The sequence below is a fragment of the Vigna radiata genome, chromosome 7 (assembly GCF_000741045.1).
Source record: "Vigna radiata var. radiata cultivar VC1973A chromosome 7, Vradiata_ver6, whole genome shotgun sequence".
Taxonomy (NCBI): Eukaryota; Viridiplantae; Streptophyta; class Magnoliopsida; order Fabales; family Fabaceae; genus Vigna; species Vigna radiata.
The window spans coordinates 31656286-31672589 of NC_028357.1; the positions used below are offsets into that span (position 1 = coordinate 31656286).

Below are 16304 nucleotides of genomic sequence, written 5' to 3' on the forward strand. Positions count from 1 at the left end.
TAAATAAAAAATAAAACTGTTAACATATTTGTTAATCAGATATAGAAATCTGATAGTCATATGCTTCATATATGGATATCCGATAAATAGTTGTTTTTATTTTTTTTATTTAAATTTAATAATTATTTAATTTATTTAATATTTTAATATAATTTAATATATTTTTAATATAGTAAATCAAATTAATTATTACTATTTAATTTTTATTTTTACTATTATTTTTTTTATTTTAATTATTTAATATAATTATTATTATAATATAAATCTTACTTTAATAATTATTAAAATATAAAATTATATTAAATAATATTTTTTAAATTAAATTATTATTAAGGTGGTACAGAGTGTTTTTAATAAGAAAGAGAAAAAATATGGAAAGATATTTATTAGAGTTAAAAATGAAACTTTTGAAAAAGTCAGAGGTGCAGGATTAGTTGTCAGAAGGTCAAAAGTGAAATTTTTGAAGGTGCAGGATGAAGGCTTGGAGGTGTAGGATGAAACACCCGAATGAAAAATAGGGAATGCAAACTTAATCTGTTCCTAATAGCTGATTTGGGCCTAGGCCCAAATGAAAAAGGGTATGACCAGTGGAAATTGGGGGTGCAGAAGCAAACAAATATATTTTCTCTCTTTTTTCGGTTTGGCCCTCGTAGGTCCAGCAAGGGCTCAGACAGCAAACAAAGGGTGCAGCAAAAGGTTTTTTTTATTTATTTATTATACATGAATTTTTTAAAAATAAAAAATAAACGGCCCAGCACTTGGGCCCATACTCCCTTGACCTGGAAACTCTAGGGGTCGAAATTCCTTCCATCATTTCTCACACTCAACTCTCCACAGACATATCACGAAAAGCAAACCAGGGGAATCGCCTCCGCTGCACGCACAACGCCACCACCCGACCGGCCACAGCTCCCGTCCGGCCAGCCCTAGCGTCGCCGGCGTCACTCTCAAATCGCCGGCAGCCATCCCCTGAAGCCACCACCGTCAACCCCTTTTCTTCTCTCTCTCGCACTAGCCTAGGGCTGCGCCACCGCACCGCCGGCGACCACCCTGCCAACGTCAAAGCCGCTGTGCAGCGAACACCATTTCTCACGCGTTTCTTCGCACCATCCGACGCATCACACCATCAACGGCGGCGCCACCACGGCGACTTCCAATCACGAACCCGAAATCGCGGCAATTCCCCCACGTTCGAACCTCGTCGCACAGCACCGTTCTTCTTCTTCTTTGGTGAGCGAATCAAAATTGAAAACCAGCCATTGCGATTGCGCCGCTTTCTTGTTCAAAATCCATGCTGTGGTGTTCTTCTTCTTGTGCTCCGACGACAATAGATAGCACCGGTATCAGCTACATCTTACTTCCCTGTGAAACGACAGGGCCGTATACTTGTATTCATCAGTATGCGCATTGTTACCGTCGCCAACTCTCTCAAATCACTCCGCAGCCTCCACTTCCTTAGAGTCACCTCTTCTGCCCCCCTTCAGTTCAAGGGTAAGCCAAACATCTCTTCCAATTTTCTTATTGTCATTCTCAAATTCCATATTTATGATGACAAAAACGATGATCAATTACTGTGTATTTTCCCATAGACAAACAGCAGTTTGAAATACAACCACGCAGCGCCACCTATTCACCGGATAATGATCACATAGTTGGAAAATCAACGCTGGCGATGGACCTCGCCTCTCTACTCGAGGAACCGAAGCCGAAACCGAAACCCAGGAGTCGGATGGAGCTTAAGCGGTTTTTTGAGCTTCGAATAAAAAAACGGGTCAAGCAGCAACACATCAATGGCAAGTTCCACGACCTTATGAAAACCGTGATTTCCAACGCAGAAACCCTTCGTGATGCTTACAACTGCATCAGGATCAACTCGAACACCCTGGACGAGACTTCGAGTTCGAGCCACGACGCTTCATTTTTGGATGACCTAGCTGAAGAGCTCGGGAAAGGGGATTTCGACGTGTCTGCAAATACGACGTCGTTCTCGACGAGGAGAGGTTCTGTGAACAAAGAGATATTAGTGCTTCCCAATTCGAGGTTGAGGGTTGTGCTGGAAGCGATGAGAATAGCTCTGGAGGTTGTATACAAGCCGCACTTCTCGAAGATCTCGCACGGNTGCCGGAGCGGGAGGGGCNGTGCCGCTGCGTTGAAGTACGTGTGCAAGGGTGTTTTGAATCCTGATTGGTGGTTCACAGTGCTTGTGGTTAAGAAATTGGATGTTGCTGTTTTGGAAAAGCTGATTTCCATAATGGAGGAGAAGATAGAAGATCCTATTTTATATGGTTTCATTCGAACCATGTTTGATGCTGGAGTGTTAAATCTAGAGTTTGGGGGTTTTCCTAAGGGACATGGTCTCCCACAAGAAGGGGTTTTGTCCCCTATTCTGATGAATATTTACCTTGACCTTTTTGACAGTGAATTTTGCAGGCTGTCGATGAAATACGAAGGCATATGCGGTGGAGGGCTAAATGAGCGAGAAAGTTCTGGCTCCGTGTTGCGCGATTGGTTTAGGAGACAGTTGAATGGAGATGATGTNAGGAAGGGTTCTGGTGTCAAAGTTTACTCTTGTCGCTATATGGATGAGATGTTTTTTGCAGTTTCTGGTTCAAGGGATGCTACTGTTAATTTTTTGTCTGAGGTCCANAGTTATTTGAGCAGTTCTTTGCTGTTGGATGTGGGTGATCAAACTGATGTATTGTCCTGTGATGGGTCTCATGGTATCCGCTTTTTGGGAACTTTGGTGAGAAGAACAATTAGGGAGAGTTCTGCTGTAAAAGTTGTTCACAAGTTGAAAGAAAAAGTGGAGCTATTCACTCTGCAAAAGGTGGAGGAGTGGAATTATGGGACACTTAGAATTGGGAAGAAATGGTTGGGTCATGGTTTGAAGAAAGTTAAGGAATCAGAAATCAAGCATTTAGCAGATAGTAGCTCCCTCCTGAACAGGGTTTCCTATTTCCGTAAGTCTGGAATGAAAACTGACCATTGGTATAAGCACTTATTGAAGATATGGATGCAAGATATTCAGGCAAAAAATGTCAATAGTGAGGAAATTATCTTATCTACTAATGTTGCAGAGCCAGCTCTTCCTCATGAACTAAAAGATTCCTTTTATGAATTTACAAAGCAGGCAGAGCGGTATATATCTGCCGAGGCAGATTCTATTCATAAGCTTTTGCCAGATAATAACAGCTCAACTGAGCATCCTGTGGCAAAAACTGAGACTGTTGCTCCTATCAATGCCATAAAGATGCGTCTACTGAGATATGGATTGACAACAAGTAAAGGGTACCCCCGGTCTGTTAATTTGCTTATCATGCTAGATACAACTGACATTATTGACTGGTTTTCAGGGATTTCTTGCCGCTGGCTGAAATGGTATGAAAATTGTGTTAACTTCGATGAGATAAAGCTCTTGATTACATATCACGTTAGGAAATCATGCATTCGTACTTTAGCAGCAAAGTACCGGGTACATGAAATTGAGATAGAAAAACGGTTTGGTGAAGAACTTATCAGGATTCCATCAACACATGAAACAGAGATGGAGATGACAAATGAAGCATTGGACATTCAAGCTTTTGATAACGATGAGGCATTAATGTATGGAATTGCGTCTAGTGGTGTGTGTTTGTTGTCTCTAGCGAGAATTGTTACCCAGGCAAGACCATGTAATTGCTTTGTAACAGGGTGCTCATCTTCAGCACCTAGAGTCTATACTCTACACGTCATGGAACGGCAGAAGTCTCCTAGCTGGAAGACTGGATTTTCAACTTGCATTCATCCAAGCTTAAATAAACGGCGATTAGGGTTGTGTAAGCAGCATTTGAGGGATTTGTATCTTGGGCATATATCACTTCAGTCTATTGATTTCANTGCATGGAANTCATAAATTATATTTGTAGATTTCTCAAGTTGTTTGGATTTAACTNGCTTATTACTNCATATCATTGATGATGAAAGTACTANTGAAATCGAGGTATGAGATGGTATCCGATACTTTCTCCTTACCAGCAGATTTTCTCAAAGCACAAAGGTGATTCTTGGTCCTTCATTATTGAGATTTTCATTTTAGAAGGCATCAAAGCATGACAACGGCTATATTTGATAGTTGGAGTTGGATTTATTGGGTTTTTATNGTCATCCTAATCTAGATTTANATTTTCTGTAATCTTTCTCAAGGTCAAGTGTTTCCTTCAATGATCTTGGTGGATTTTTCAATTTACCGATGAAACACTGGCGCCAGTCACTCATTTATTAAGTTGAGGGAATTTTCCAATAACTGGTTATTTGTTTTGTTTCATCTTTCTTCCTGTTTAAATCAACTAGTTAACATGATTTTTCGTTCATTGGTTATGTAATTGAAATTTNATATATGCAAATAAGCCTTTTGGCCTTCTTTTCTGAGGCCTTTCTAGGGATTATCAGGAATTTGCTAGGGTTTAAACTGAAGGTAATGCATGTCTTCTCCTTCAGCAGTAGGGGCTTTTGCTCTATCTCTAAAAAGGGGCAGCTTGGATTTGCTTACTCTGATTATTATAATTCATGTTGCAGGGAAGAAGAGCAGACATTTGTACTCTGGAAATGAGTACAACAGAGTCATTACAACTGGGCCTCAGCCTCAATCTCAAAGCTTCTACTTCCAGAGCTCAACAGTTAGCTATGGNGGTGCAAATGGAANGTATTATACCTCCTCAAGGACAAGAAGGAGTGNGAGTGATGGAGTAAGCATTTGAATTGTTGATTAAAAAGCTATAGTGAAAGATTTGCAGAATGTTGTTTTTCTGATGCCATTTTTTCTGTGTTAGGTGACCTTTGAAGAGAGCAAGGAGGCTGATAGTTCAAAAAGAGAAGCTTCTCACTTAATTTCTAGAGGCATTCATGGCAAGGTATACTTATACATTCTCTTTGGTTGCTATGGTAGATTCATTTGTTTTTGTTTTGGAATAACTTTTTGCTGTTAACTTTTAATTCTTTAACTTCTAACAGGTCTCTTAATCATGTGGTTTTACTTATATGTGATGTTTTGTAGGGTCATTCCCTCTCCAAGAAACTGCATTCTGATGGTAGGGTGGATACTATGCAGACTTTGCACAATATAAATGAAGGTAGGTCATGTATATGATATTCGTGAAAGTATGGTGTGATATCATATGACCATAGTAGTCAATGGTTCATTATAGTGCTGCTATTGTATTGTTGCCTACGGTTGCAGGCTTGCAGCAATGGCCCCTTTGATGGAAGGCTGGTTTGTTGCAACTTTCTATAGCAGTGACTACTTAATGCAACCATATGTCCCGTAGCTCTCTTCTGAGTTTCCAGCTAACTCACATTCTTTGGGACTCTTTCTGTGGTCTTTACTCTGATAACATCCTTGGGTTTCTGTTCACCTCAAAAAGAGACTTATGTTTTGTTTTCCAGATTTGTGCGTATGATATGTTATATGTCTATGTTCCTTTTTTCACTGTTGTGTTCAGTTCAGATAGGTAAACCTTACAGTGACCTTTGTCTCTGTACATTTTTTTTCCTTTTATTTTACTTGCATGACCCTTCTTGTTTTTGACTCCTGTGTTTGGCTAGAATTATGACTTTAGCTGTTAATATGCAATTAATTATGTCTATCTTTGTAGCATTTATATACTTGTAATGGAAATTATCTGTTATTATAGAAATTTGGTAGTTGTGATCATCCTGCTATCCACTATCGAGACATGATGGTCTTGAACCACTATTCGGGATATATGAGATTACTTTCACACTTTCATATTCTTGTATGTCTGCATTCCTGAAAGGTTTTTGAGTTGTGATANTGTAGATGAACTTACTGGCTTTGAAGAAGAATGGAAAAAGAAGGGTCAAAACTATATGCCTGGATGGACTGGGAGTATTGGTGAGTAATTATCTCTATTCACTGGAAGATATCTCTACCATTTACAATAGGATATTTACAGTTATATGTTTATTATGATATTTACAGTTATATGTTTACATATATGTTTCCATAGTTTCCTTAACTATATTCTTTTAACAAATATCTGCTAAATATTGTAATTTACTCATTGGATTATAACTATTAATGTACTTGAATAACTATAATTGAACAAAATNAAGTAATTTGCTGTATTATCGATAGTGTGTGCTATGGTGGTAGAGTGGCTAGGGCTGCTGTTTGGACAGTATAATAGCACACGGTTTAGTGTCATGGCTGTAAGCGCCTGTACGCACTTGTGTGCAATTTGGCTTTGCACCAGTGAAGTATTCCTAAACTTTTTAAATGCCCTTAAACCTCAAGTTTTGAGTTTTAACAATTCACAAGTTTTTTTATTTTTTGGAGCAATGTCTTCGTGAAATGCTCTGCGTCCTGAGTGCGACCCCCCACTTCTGACACCTGCATTTTACCCCTGTTCTTTTGGTTTCTAGTGTTCTCTTTTGTTAATTTTTCTTCTCTTTTCTCTTTGAAGAAAACAGGGGCGTATTTAGTTACTTACTATGCGTAAATAATTCAGAATAGTGGTCATCCTATGACGAGCTATCCCACTGTATTGTTTTTGCATCTATCAAGCTCGGTACAAAAATGATGGGCATCAGTATTGTTTTTTTTTTAATGAATTTTTACTATTTTTCAAAGCTGCTAGGTTTTCCTTAAAAAATACTACTAGATCAGCTTATTCACGGGCACTTCATACATCAAATTAATAGCGTCCTCTAACGCCATGCATGAGTTGTTTACTTTTTATATGTTTTCTGGTTTGCGTGAGATGTTTTCGTGCCAAGAACATGTGCCTGATGTTTTCTTGCTAAATGTCCAGAATCGGCTAATTCTACTTTAATTAATTCTTGTTATGTGATTTGGAGAACTGCGGTTGGGTAGGATTATACAAATCAATCTACTAATTAAAAATGAAAATTATTCAATTGGATCATTCTTGTTAGATAGATGATGAGTCTCGCAACGTAGTTTGGTAACTTTTTTAGACCAATGAAATTACTATTAGGCCACATAAATTGTATGTTTTAAGATTCTTAAAAAAGTAAAAAAATAAATAAATTTGTCTGTCATGTAGATTACCTGGTTGTTAAAAATAATATCATGTTAATTAATGTGAAGATAACACGATAGAATTACAAAATGTTAATTCAAAGCGCTAATATGGTGGAGTACCATTTTTACATGCATAACTTTGAGACTCGTCTTTTTAAATTCTTATGAATTTTTAATATTTTGTTAATTGCGATAAAAATTAAAAATAACTCTTATGTCAATGACATGTGAAAATAATCTAGAAAAGAAATATTATTTGTGTTCTTTTTAAATATTGTTTTATTAAATGTTTGAAGGAAGTTTATTTTGATATTTTTCTATAATATTAAGGTTTATATATAGTAAACATGAATTTAATTTAAAATAAAATAAAATAAAATGATAAACTAATTAATTTAACTTATTTTACAAACATAAAATATTAGAACGAATTTCAAAAGATAAATTATCACATTAATCATAAAAGAAGAATAGATAAAATTCATTAGAAAAATTCAATTGATTTATTCTCGTTAAATAATATAAATGTAATCTATTTAGTCTCTATCTAGCTTATTGAGTTTCATTAGAAAATAATGTTGAAAATCCTAAAAGTTTATTCGTTAACATAGAAATCCATACGAAGATATTGCAAAATTTATCATTCCGAATCGGTAGATTACTTAGACAATTTGGAGTATTAAAACGATAGAATAATATTGACTTCTGTATTAGAAATAATAAGTTCAATTAATGAGTGTCTCATGTAATTGTTCTTAGGTGAGGAAAAGATATGCATCGTGAACCGATTGAATATGGAAAGGTTATAAGATATGCACAACTTGTTTCCATAATAAAAATTATGATATTACAAATAATTAAGTTGGAAATTTGCGCACCTCTTCTCGAAATAAATTCTAAATGAAGATCCATATGAATATAACTTCAAACTCATTGAGTAAATCAAGATAAAGAAAAGTTAAAAATAGTTTTTGAAAAATTGAACATTGTGTTCATTATGTTTAGGGATATTTAATTTTATATTTTGTTGCTTGAAATTGTGAGCTTTATGTTATCTTCAATTGGTTTGTCTTTATACTAACATCTATTTTATAATACATTGGTTTAAGGCATGGTTTCAAGCTGCTCACCAAAATTTTCTAAAGTTTGGTGTTTTACTTGACTGAATTCGAACAACACTTTTATTTATTCATATATTTTTTTTAATTTTTTTTATGAATCTATTCTCACATTTACGATCTTTCAAAAAAAAAAACTTTATTTGAACCAACCCTAGGTTCCAAAGTTTATATTTCTCTAATGATTTTTTTTCCCAAAGCAAAGTTTATCATTGTTTTGTATTAATGAAATTTATGTTATCATTACAACTAATAAATTATTATGTTTCTACCATTTCAAAAAATTAATTACTATGCTAACTATCATTTGTTTTCTTTTCGAGGTTAATCACTATTTTGAGTTGCATATACAGTCTAATACCCTTGACTTAAAATAGTTCAAAATGAATATCTAATTATATGTTGTAATAGGGATGTGCTTAGATCTTTAATCACAATTTTATTTGTATAATTAAACTATTTTGTGAGAAGTAGGATTTTGGGAGTAACATTCAATAAGGTGTTTTTTCTATACTAGGTAAGGGGAAAGGTAGTAGTGATACATGTATATATTGTTTGTGTGGTACAATATTAATGATTGAACCTGAGTAAATCTATATGTTTTTGGTTGATTAATATTTGGTTTTAAAGACTGAAATTTACGTCAATAGTTTGTGAATGATATCTTAGTATCACATGTCATGTTTTTTAGTAAATATTTCTTTCATTATTGTAAACTAACTCTAACTATTAATAATATAATTATTAGATTTATATTTGATTTTTTTTACATGTAAGAAATAAGGTTAGAATTGGTTTAACAATATTGAAGAATTCTTTTCTAATTTTAAAACAATAAAAAATTTCATTATAATTTTTAAAATAAATTAGAATTTTCTTTCTAATTTTAGAAATAAATTAGAATTCTTCTTATAATTTTAAAAATAAAAAAAATCCTTATGATTTTAAAAATAATGAAGAAATTTCTTTAAAAATAATGAAAAATTATCTTTCTAATTTTAAAAATAATGAAGATTTTTCTTTTAAAATTTAAAATTAAAATTGAATCCAATAAAATTAACAAAATTAACAAAATTTAAAACTAAATTAAGAAAAATAATAAAATTTGAGTAAAAATAATGAAAATTGAAACTAAATTGAATATAATGTAATACTAACATTAATACGTGGTAATATTGATTTGACATATAATTCTAACATTATTATGTAATAAATATTGACTTGATATTTAAACAATTTTTTTAAATTAAAAAAAATATAAAAGAAATTAATAAAAATTTTAAATTTACTTTTAAAAAATCATGAACTATATGTTTGTCCTTAATAATTTAAATGACATAAAAATTAAATTAAACCTATAAAAAAATGAATTCCAAATTAAAAAAAGTAAAAGAAAAAAAAAACAAATAAGCCTAAATAAAAATAGGGTATTTTTTTCACTTACAATAAATGTAAAGGGTTAAAAAAAAAAAAACTAAATACAAAGAGGGTCTCTTTTTCATATATTGAAGAGCAAGAGCAACCACAATATGGGGAGGGTTAAGGTTGTGGTTTATAGTTGATAGTTGTTTGATCTATGGCTACAGGCACTACTAGAATGGTATCGGTGGTGAAGGAGATGTTGCAAATCTCTTCTTCCACATTTCCCTTTACTTCACTTCGTCTTCGCCGGCTTTATCCTCCTTCGCACTTCTCACTATCACATCAATTAGGACGCTCGTTCAGCCCTGCAATTCGATGCGCTTCCTCAGACTCCCATGGCGCCAACAGAGTTCCGGCTCGGCTCTCGCAGGTCAACCAACTTCTTCAACAAGCCGAACACCGTGCTCTCTCCGCCGACCAAACCCCTCCTCCTAAAATCACCATAGGTTCCTTATCCATTTGTCAATTTAAAACGAAAATGAGCAAAGAGATAGAAAGGTAATAGCTTTTGTCCTTTTTTTTTTTTTTTGGTTTCAGATCATGTTATAGTGAGCTTTGCTAGAAGTGGAGGACCTGGTGGTCAGAATGTCAATAAAGGTTGTGTTCCATGAATGTTTTGTTTGTTCCTATTTCGTTGTGTTATATCTAGTTGTGCCACATTCGGGCTCATTAAGCTGATTATTGATTGGATAGTGAACACCAAGGTGGACATGCGCTTCAACGTTAAAAATGCACATTGGTTGAGTGACAGGGTTAGGGACAAGATTTTGCAAACGGTATCTTCTGCCGCAACATTTTCTTGTCATCTGTTTACACAAGCCTTAGATGTTGTCTATTAAAATTTGATGTGTACATCTAGTAGTGTACAAATTGCATACTTTGTATCTTGTCTGGTCACCTGTTTTTAGCCTTAAATATTGTTGTTCTACTCTTGGTTTGAATGATCATCTACCTTGTCTTTTTGAATAATTTTTAGTTTTGTTGGTTTTGGGTAGGAGAAGAACCGTATTAACAAGGATGGGGAGCTTGTGATTTCTTCAACCAAAACTAGAACGCAGAAGTTTGTTTATTCCCTTTTCTGCTATGTGTTGGTTGCCTCTTTCCGTTTATGTTGCAAGATTGATTGCCTTATTCTACCATTTTTGTTTTTCTCTCAGGGGTAACATTGAGGATGCTTTGGCAAAGGTTCAGGTAACATGGGAAAGTTTAGATATAATTCTTTTTTTTATTATTGAAATTGTTCAAAAAATGTTTTGGCAAAGCATCAGGTGTTATTGTCAAAGTGTATTTTTTACTATAATTCCTTTCTGTTCTTCTCTATCACTTATCGGCTTTTTTCCCTTCATTGTTGAGTTTGTTGATTTTCATTTCCACATTTTGGAACTTCTATTCCAATTGGTCACTTGTTTGTGACCCAAAATACCCATTGTAGCGAATAGCCTCTCAGTATTGAGGCCTTGTGGAACATAGGACAGTGTCTTTACTCTGCTTCTGCATATGTGAGGCTTCCTGCTTCTGTGTTTGGGAAGGCTCTGCAATCTGTATCCGAAGGAGTTGACCACTATGAGATACATAATAACTTGATGATTCTTTTAAAATAAAATATGACTGATGCATTGTGCAAACAAAGTGCACAACATCACTTGAAGTCAGTGCTCAAATAATGTACCTAGTGCTAGCACAAAAACTTTCTTGCTTCATATGTTGTTAATTTTAGTATTTATTAGTATAGTAAAATTTAATGTCTTGCACTTCCATATGAAATAGCAAACCAAATGGGTTTACCCCTCTGTTCCACACATCTAGAAAAGTCTCGTCCCACGTACCAAATTGTACTGCGAACCATGTATACCAGTAGTCCATGGTATAATTATTTGAATCCAGTATAAAGACTAGTGAGGAACACGAAATGGGAAGAGAAATTTCTTAGTTTTATTGCAGTGAATGCAAAATATTTTGAGAGAACATGAATGCCAGTTTAAAAGTATTATTATGCTGGATCCCTCCTGGTTAGGGACATCTTTGATATGATGTGCTTATTTGGATGTTAGACTTAAGTTATGTAATCTGGGTTTTACTTAGCAATGGTGCTTTTCTGAATATTTACTGGCAAAAAATAGGAAATCATTGATGCAGCATCATATGTCCCGCCACCTCCCTCAGAAGAGCAAAAAAAGAAAATTGCCAAGATGTAACGCACTTCGCTTTCTATGTTTTCTATTTCTTCCGTTCAATACAATTTCTTATTTTGGGTACAATTTTGCTTGTGTCTTCTATTACACTAGAATCACTTGGTGGTGAAGAACATGTAACTGACAGCTGTTAATCAAATTTGCAATTTTGAAGGGCTGCTATAGGCGAACAGAAACGCCTTAAAAGCAAGAAGGTGCTTTCAGATAAGAAAGCATTTAGGAGGAGTAAAAATAGCTGGGACTAGCATGACCAGAATCTTGAGACCGTTATATCAATTTAGTATGTTCTCCACTATTTTATGCTTTAGATTCATTTGTCAAACATCATATTGTGAATTTCATTATGTCCATATTCTCAATTGGTAGATTTCTGAATCTCTGGGCTGCAGGTTGCTGAAGCACAATTCTATTACACTATCATACTGGATACACACATTAGATTAATGGTTGAAATATTACCATGAATTCGCGGAACAATTGGAAAGACCTTACAAATGGTTTGTAGCTGCTTACTGGTAGTTAGCCAACATTGTGATGTAGCTAGGATTTGGACGATTACTATTTTGAAATAGAAATACCATATATTGGTTGAATCTATTATGTTTTCTGTGAGCTTTTTGTCTTTTTGTTCGCCTTTGGCAAGTGTTATCTATTTACATTGAAAGTCAACAACCTTGGAAACGTGCTTCTCTTGAAAACATGTCATTAAGGTAAGCTGGAAGGTTGGTTACTTAGAAGATTCGTTTTGATACATTTCCGTGACAAAATTCTTTATTTGATGGAAGTGGTTGGAAGAACAGGGCCATTTGTATTACTTAGGCAATTTGCTAAAGATTGGATGCATTGTTCTCAATTGGTCTAAAACAAATACACGGTAAACATCGTATCGTTGTTTTTTTGTTGCTTTGAACCACAACTCATAGCAGTCCTATAAATTACAAGATTCTGAATGTCGTTGCTACAATGCGTTTAGGGGCTAGGCCCAAGGAGGTTGGATTCTCTCTTCCATTGCAGTAGCCCAAAGACATTGTCAAAGTAAAAATTATGAAGAACAAAATAAGTAATTAACAGAGGAAAAATAATTACAGAAATAGAGCATGCAGAGGGTATGACGTAATTCAAAAGATATATTGGGTGTTATCCTTTTTCTTCCGAAAATTTTGAACTTGTCAAAGCCACTTTCTAGAAGAATAATTTTGAAATTTATTTAGTAAAAAAAAAAAAGTTAATTTTTCTTATAAAATGAAACTATTGTGCCCATGTGCCAAAAGGTTTTTTGCTTGGAAAGTATAGTCGGTCTTATGGTTACATAAACAAAGAAAAACTGATTTTGAATTTAAATTCATGATCAACTACTAACCAAAACAAGTTTGTATAACTAGAGTTCACACTCATTGAATATCTATAGTAACTCTCTTATTTAACTGTCTACTAGTAGACACTTTGTTCATAGTTTTTTCATTGACATTTAAGGTTATGTGACTATGTCATGGTAGATATTTTATCAACATGGATATTGTCACATTCATACCTCTTCACACAATTGGACATTTGGACAATCACATGAGATTTATGGACCGTCCCACGTAAGTCTGATATTTATAACTCATTGAAAGATGTATCATTGTCAGCAAATACCTTTATGAAACTAACTTGGATGTAAGTTCTTCATAGTGGTTTATTTTGCAAGACCATTATCTCTACAAAATATCCTAACATAATCATTTTATTATAGAACTTATAAATATATTTTTAGACTTGTCTTTTGGGGATTTCACATTATAACTTTATGATTTAAGCCACAAACTTTTTGCTTGCTACAACATTTTGAGAAGACCCATTATTCTTAGAGAGAAATTGACATAAGTCTGGTAAAAATTATATATAGATTATTGAGATCACCATTTGAAGATATCATATTGAATATTTTAAAGTATAAAGTTTTTTTTTTCTTACAAAACAGTTTGATAAAGATAATATTTTCATACTTCCTTGATATATTAGAGAAGATAAATTAAATCTAGTTTCTTGATATAAATAAAACTCAACGACCTTGACCTCATTAGAGTGAAAAAAGAAGGCTAAATCTGTTCTTTAAGAGTAGAATTTGCAAAAACTAAAAATTAAAAACTTGGGTTAAAATAGGGGGCATTTACAAATATGAGAGTAACGTGTTACATAATGAAATATAAAATAAAAGAAATGGATTGTCATGATTTGGTGTGAGTATATTTACGAAAGAAAAAGCAAAATTGAATACTGGGAACTGGCCATTTTCATATAATCACAGAAAAAGAGAAGAGTAGTTATCTAGAGACCTATGCTAAAGTTTTTTGTGGGAGGCGAATTCATCGTCTAATAACGTGCATCTCCCCTGAGAGTTGGTCAACATGTTTAATCCATTTCTTTGTAGCAGCACCAGAACTTCCAATGGCGGACACGTGTGCTATGTCAAGTCCCTTCCCCACAGGAAGAAACACGGAACGAACAAGACGACGCGACCCTTCTTCCACAACACTGCGCCATCGAAAACCACCAGAACCGATAGAGCTATTGCTCGTGTGGCACGCGTTCTTGCATATCAGCACTGCGCCTTTGCTGCTCAGCTTAGCCAGCTTCAGCACTCTGGAGAAGTTGGAGCGCCTGGAGTCCACCACCATAAAATCTATCCCCGATAAACCCTCCATCACCTCCTCCGCATCCCCCACCACGATCTCCGGCCACATCCCCGCCTCTCCCATCCGCTCCGCGTATTCCGATCTCGACCTCTCATCCGGCACCACGCACACGTGCCTCCCGCACGTGTGACTCTTCGCCACGGCCAACCCCACGCTCGTCGCTATCATTCCCCCCTCCGACCAAGTCTCCACGATCAGCTCCGCGTTCCACCCCGCCGCCATCGCCGACACCAGCTCCGCCACCCCCGATTCCTGGAAAATCCGGCACTGCACACAATAAATAAACGGTTAGGGAGGGATAGAAGACGAAATTAGGTTGTGGCAGAAACTGTAAACACACCGAACAGAAAGTGCATGCGTGCTCACCGATTTCACTGTCTCGATGTATGCTTTGGATGCTTTCTCCGGGGACCAAACAAGTTTCATTCTCGTTCCGGTTGGTTGGGGTCTCTGTCTGGGATTGTGAATAACTGAATATGGCAGAAAATGGGTGACGAGGGATTATTATATATGAATATCGGTGGCGTGACAAATTGATGGAGAAAGGAAGGGTTAGAGAGAGAGAGAGAGAAAAAGGAGAGCGTTGACATTTATTCCGCGCCAATCTGACGTGTGTTGTTAGATTCGGATAACTCCTGTTTTGTTTCACCAGTGTGTTTTTCTTGTCTCTCTGTTTGTCTTACCATTTACAATGCTTTCCCTGTCATCTCTTACGTGTACTGTGCCAAAGGAATTTTTAGTCACACATTCCTAAACCATGAATGGACAGACATATACAAAATATTTTTCTACTTCAATTTTTAACATATATTTCAAGTTTTAACAAGATAAAATATGATCCCAGTCATCTTTATCCAATAATTAGTATTAGCTAATTATCTGATCAATGCACTAAATTTACAATAACTATTGCTTTTTAGGAAAATTATTAATACATATTTACTTCTTATCCAATATTATCTATGGCAACGGAAGTTTTATATTATTAATAAAACAGTCTTATAATGCTAAATTAAAATCAAACTTATCCCAAAACAAGAATTATTTTCCTGCATGTTATAGTGGAGATACTCTTGTTATGTTTAGTGCTGTTCCTGCCCTTGAGGCTAGTGGCCGCCGCCCACTTGCTTAGGTCAGTGGCCCTTGTGAGTTACCAAATTATCATAGATTCATAGCCTTATAGGCCAACGACACCGAAATACCAATGTCGGAGCAGAAAATGCCTATTTTACAATTACTTATATGTACAGTCATATTCATAAAAATCTTTCGGAAAAATATTTTAACACCATTTTTTGACACCATTTTGACACTGCACACGTGTCAAAATGTGATTGGACTGGAAAATAATATTTTAACACCAATTTTTTGACACCATTTTGACATTGGACACGTGTTAAAATGTGGTTGGACGATTTCAAATTAAAAAAAAAAAAACTTTGGTTTTTCTCTTCCAAATATGTTCTTGTCTCAGTTTTTTTTAATTTTAAATCGTCCAACCACATTTTCACGTGTACAGTATCAAAAAAATGTCAAAAATTGGTGTTAAAATATCATTTTCCTTGATAGAGTATCTCAGTAAATGCGCAACGAGTATGCTTTTATATGTAAACCTTAAAAAAACATGACAGAGTTTGTTAATTAAAAGTAATCTTAGAATACTGATAAGAAAAACTCGTGTCGGATATATAACTTGGGACGTTCTAGGTTTGTTTGAAGATTAGAAAAAGGAGAATTGGAAAGGGTCGTCTTGGAGACTTCCAGAAGCATATATATATATATATATATATATATATATATATATATATATATATATATATATATATATATATATATATATATATATATATAT

At 34.7% G+C, this 16304-nt stretch overlaps 4 protein-coding genes across 7 annotated transcripts; 3 read left to right on the plus strand and 1 right to left on the minus strand.

Moving 5' to 3' along the window:
- Positions 1-809: 809 nt before the first annotated feature.
- Positions 810-4036, plus strand: LOC106768254 (nuclear intron maturase 4, mitochondrial-like). Of its 2 annotated transcripts, XM_022783456.1 has the most exons (3): positions 810-1491; positions 1590-3281; positions 3354-4036. In XM_022783456.1, exons 1-3 carry the CDS (start codon positions 1401-1403, stop codon positions 3890-3892), a joined length of 2322 nt encoding a protein of 773 aa, XP_022639177.1. In that variant the 5' UTR covers positions 810-1400; the 3' UTR covers positions 3893-4036. The 2 variants fall into 2 exon arrangements, with proteins under 2 accessions (XP_022639177.1, XP_014508777.1); XM_014653291.1 differs by having other exon boundaries at positions 811-1491; positions 1590-4036.
- On the plus strand, positions 3898-6014 carry LOC106768256. Of its 3 annotated transcripts, XM_014653296.2 has the most exons (5): positions 3898-4036; positions 4555-4724; positions 4809-4889; positions 5033-5108; positions 5816-6014. In XM_014653296.2, exons 1-5 carry the CDS (start codon positions 3982-3984, stop codon positions 5896-5898), a joined length of 465 nt encoding a protein of 154 aa, XP_014508782.1. In that variant the 5' UTR covers positions 3898-3981; the 3' UTR covers positions 5899-6014. The 3 variants fall into 3 exon arrangements, with proteins under 3 accessions (XP_014508782.1, XP_014508780.1, XP_022639178.1); XM_014653294.2 differs by lacking the exon at positions 3898-4036 and having other exon boundaries at positions 4434-4724; XM_022783457.1 differs by lacking the exon at positions 3898-4036 and having other exon boundaries at positions 4434-4712.
- Positions 6015-9656: 3642 nt separating this feature from the next.
- On the plus strand, positions 9657-12571 carry LOC106767231 (peptidyl-tRNA hydrolase ICT1, mitochondrial-like). Its single transcript, XM_014652075.2, has 8 exons — positions 9657-10028; positions 10120-10179; positions 10276-10358; positions 10578-10642; positions 10740-10773; positions 11703-11773; positions 11929-12054; positions 12164-12571. Exons 1-7 carry the CDS (start codon positions 9737-9739, stop codon positions 12017-12019), a joined length of 696 nt encoding a protein of 231 aa, XP_014507561.1. The 5' UTR covers positions 9657-9736; the 3' UTR covers positions 12020-12054; positions 12164-12571.
- Positions 12572-13889: 1318 nt separating this feature from the next.
- On the minus strand, positions 13890-15217 carry LOC106767726. The gene is made up of 2 exons (XM_014652669.2): positions 14819-15217; positions 13890-14719 (listed from the first exon to the last, which is right to left on the minus strand). The coding sequence occupies exons 1-2, from the start codon at positions 14876-14878 to the stop codon at positions 14123-14125; spliced, it is 657 nt and encodes a 218-aa protein (XP_014508155.1). The 5' UTR covers positions 14879-15217; the 3' UTR covers positions 13890-14122.
- Positions 15218-16304: the final 1087 nt, after the last annotated feature.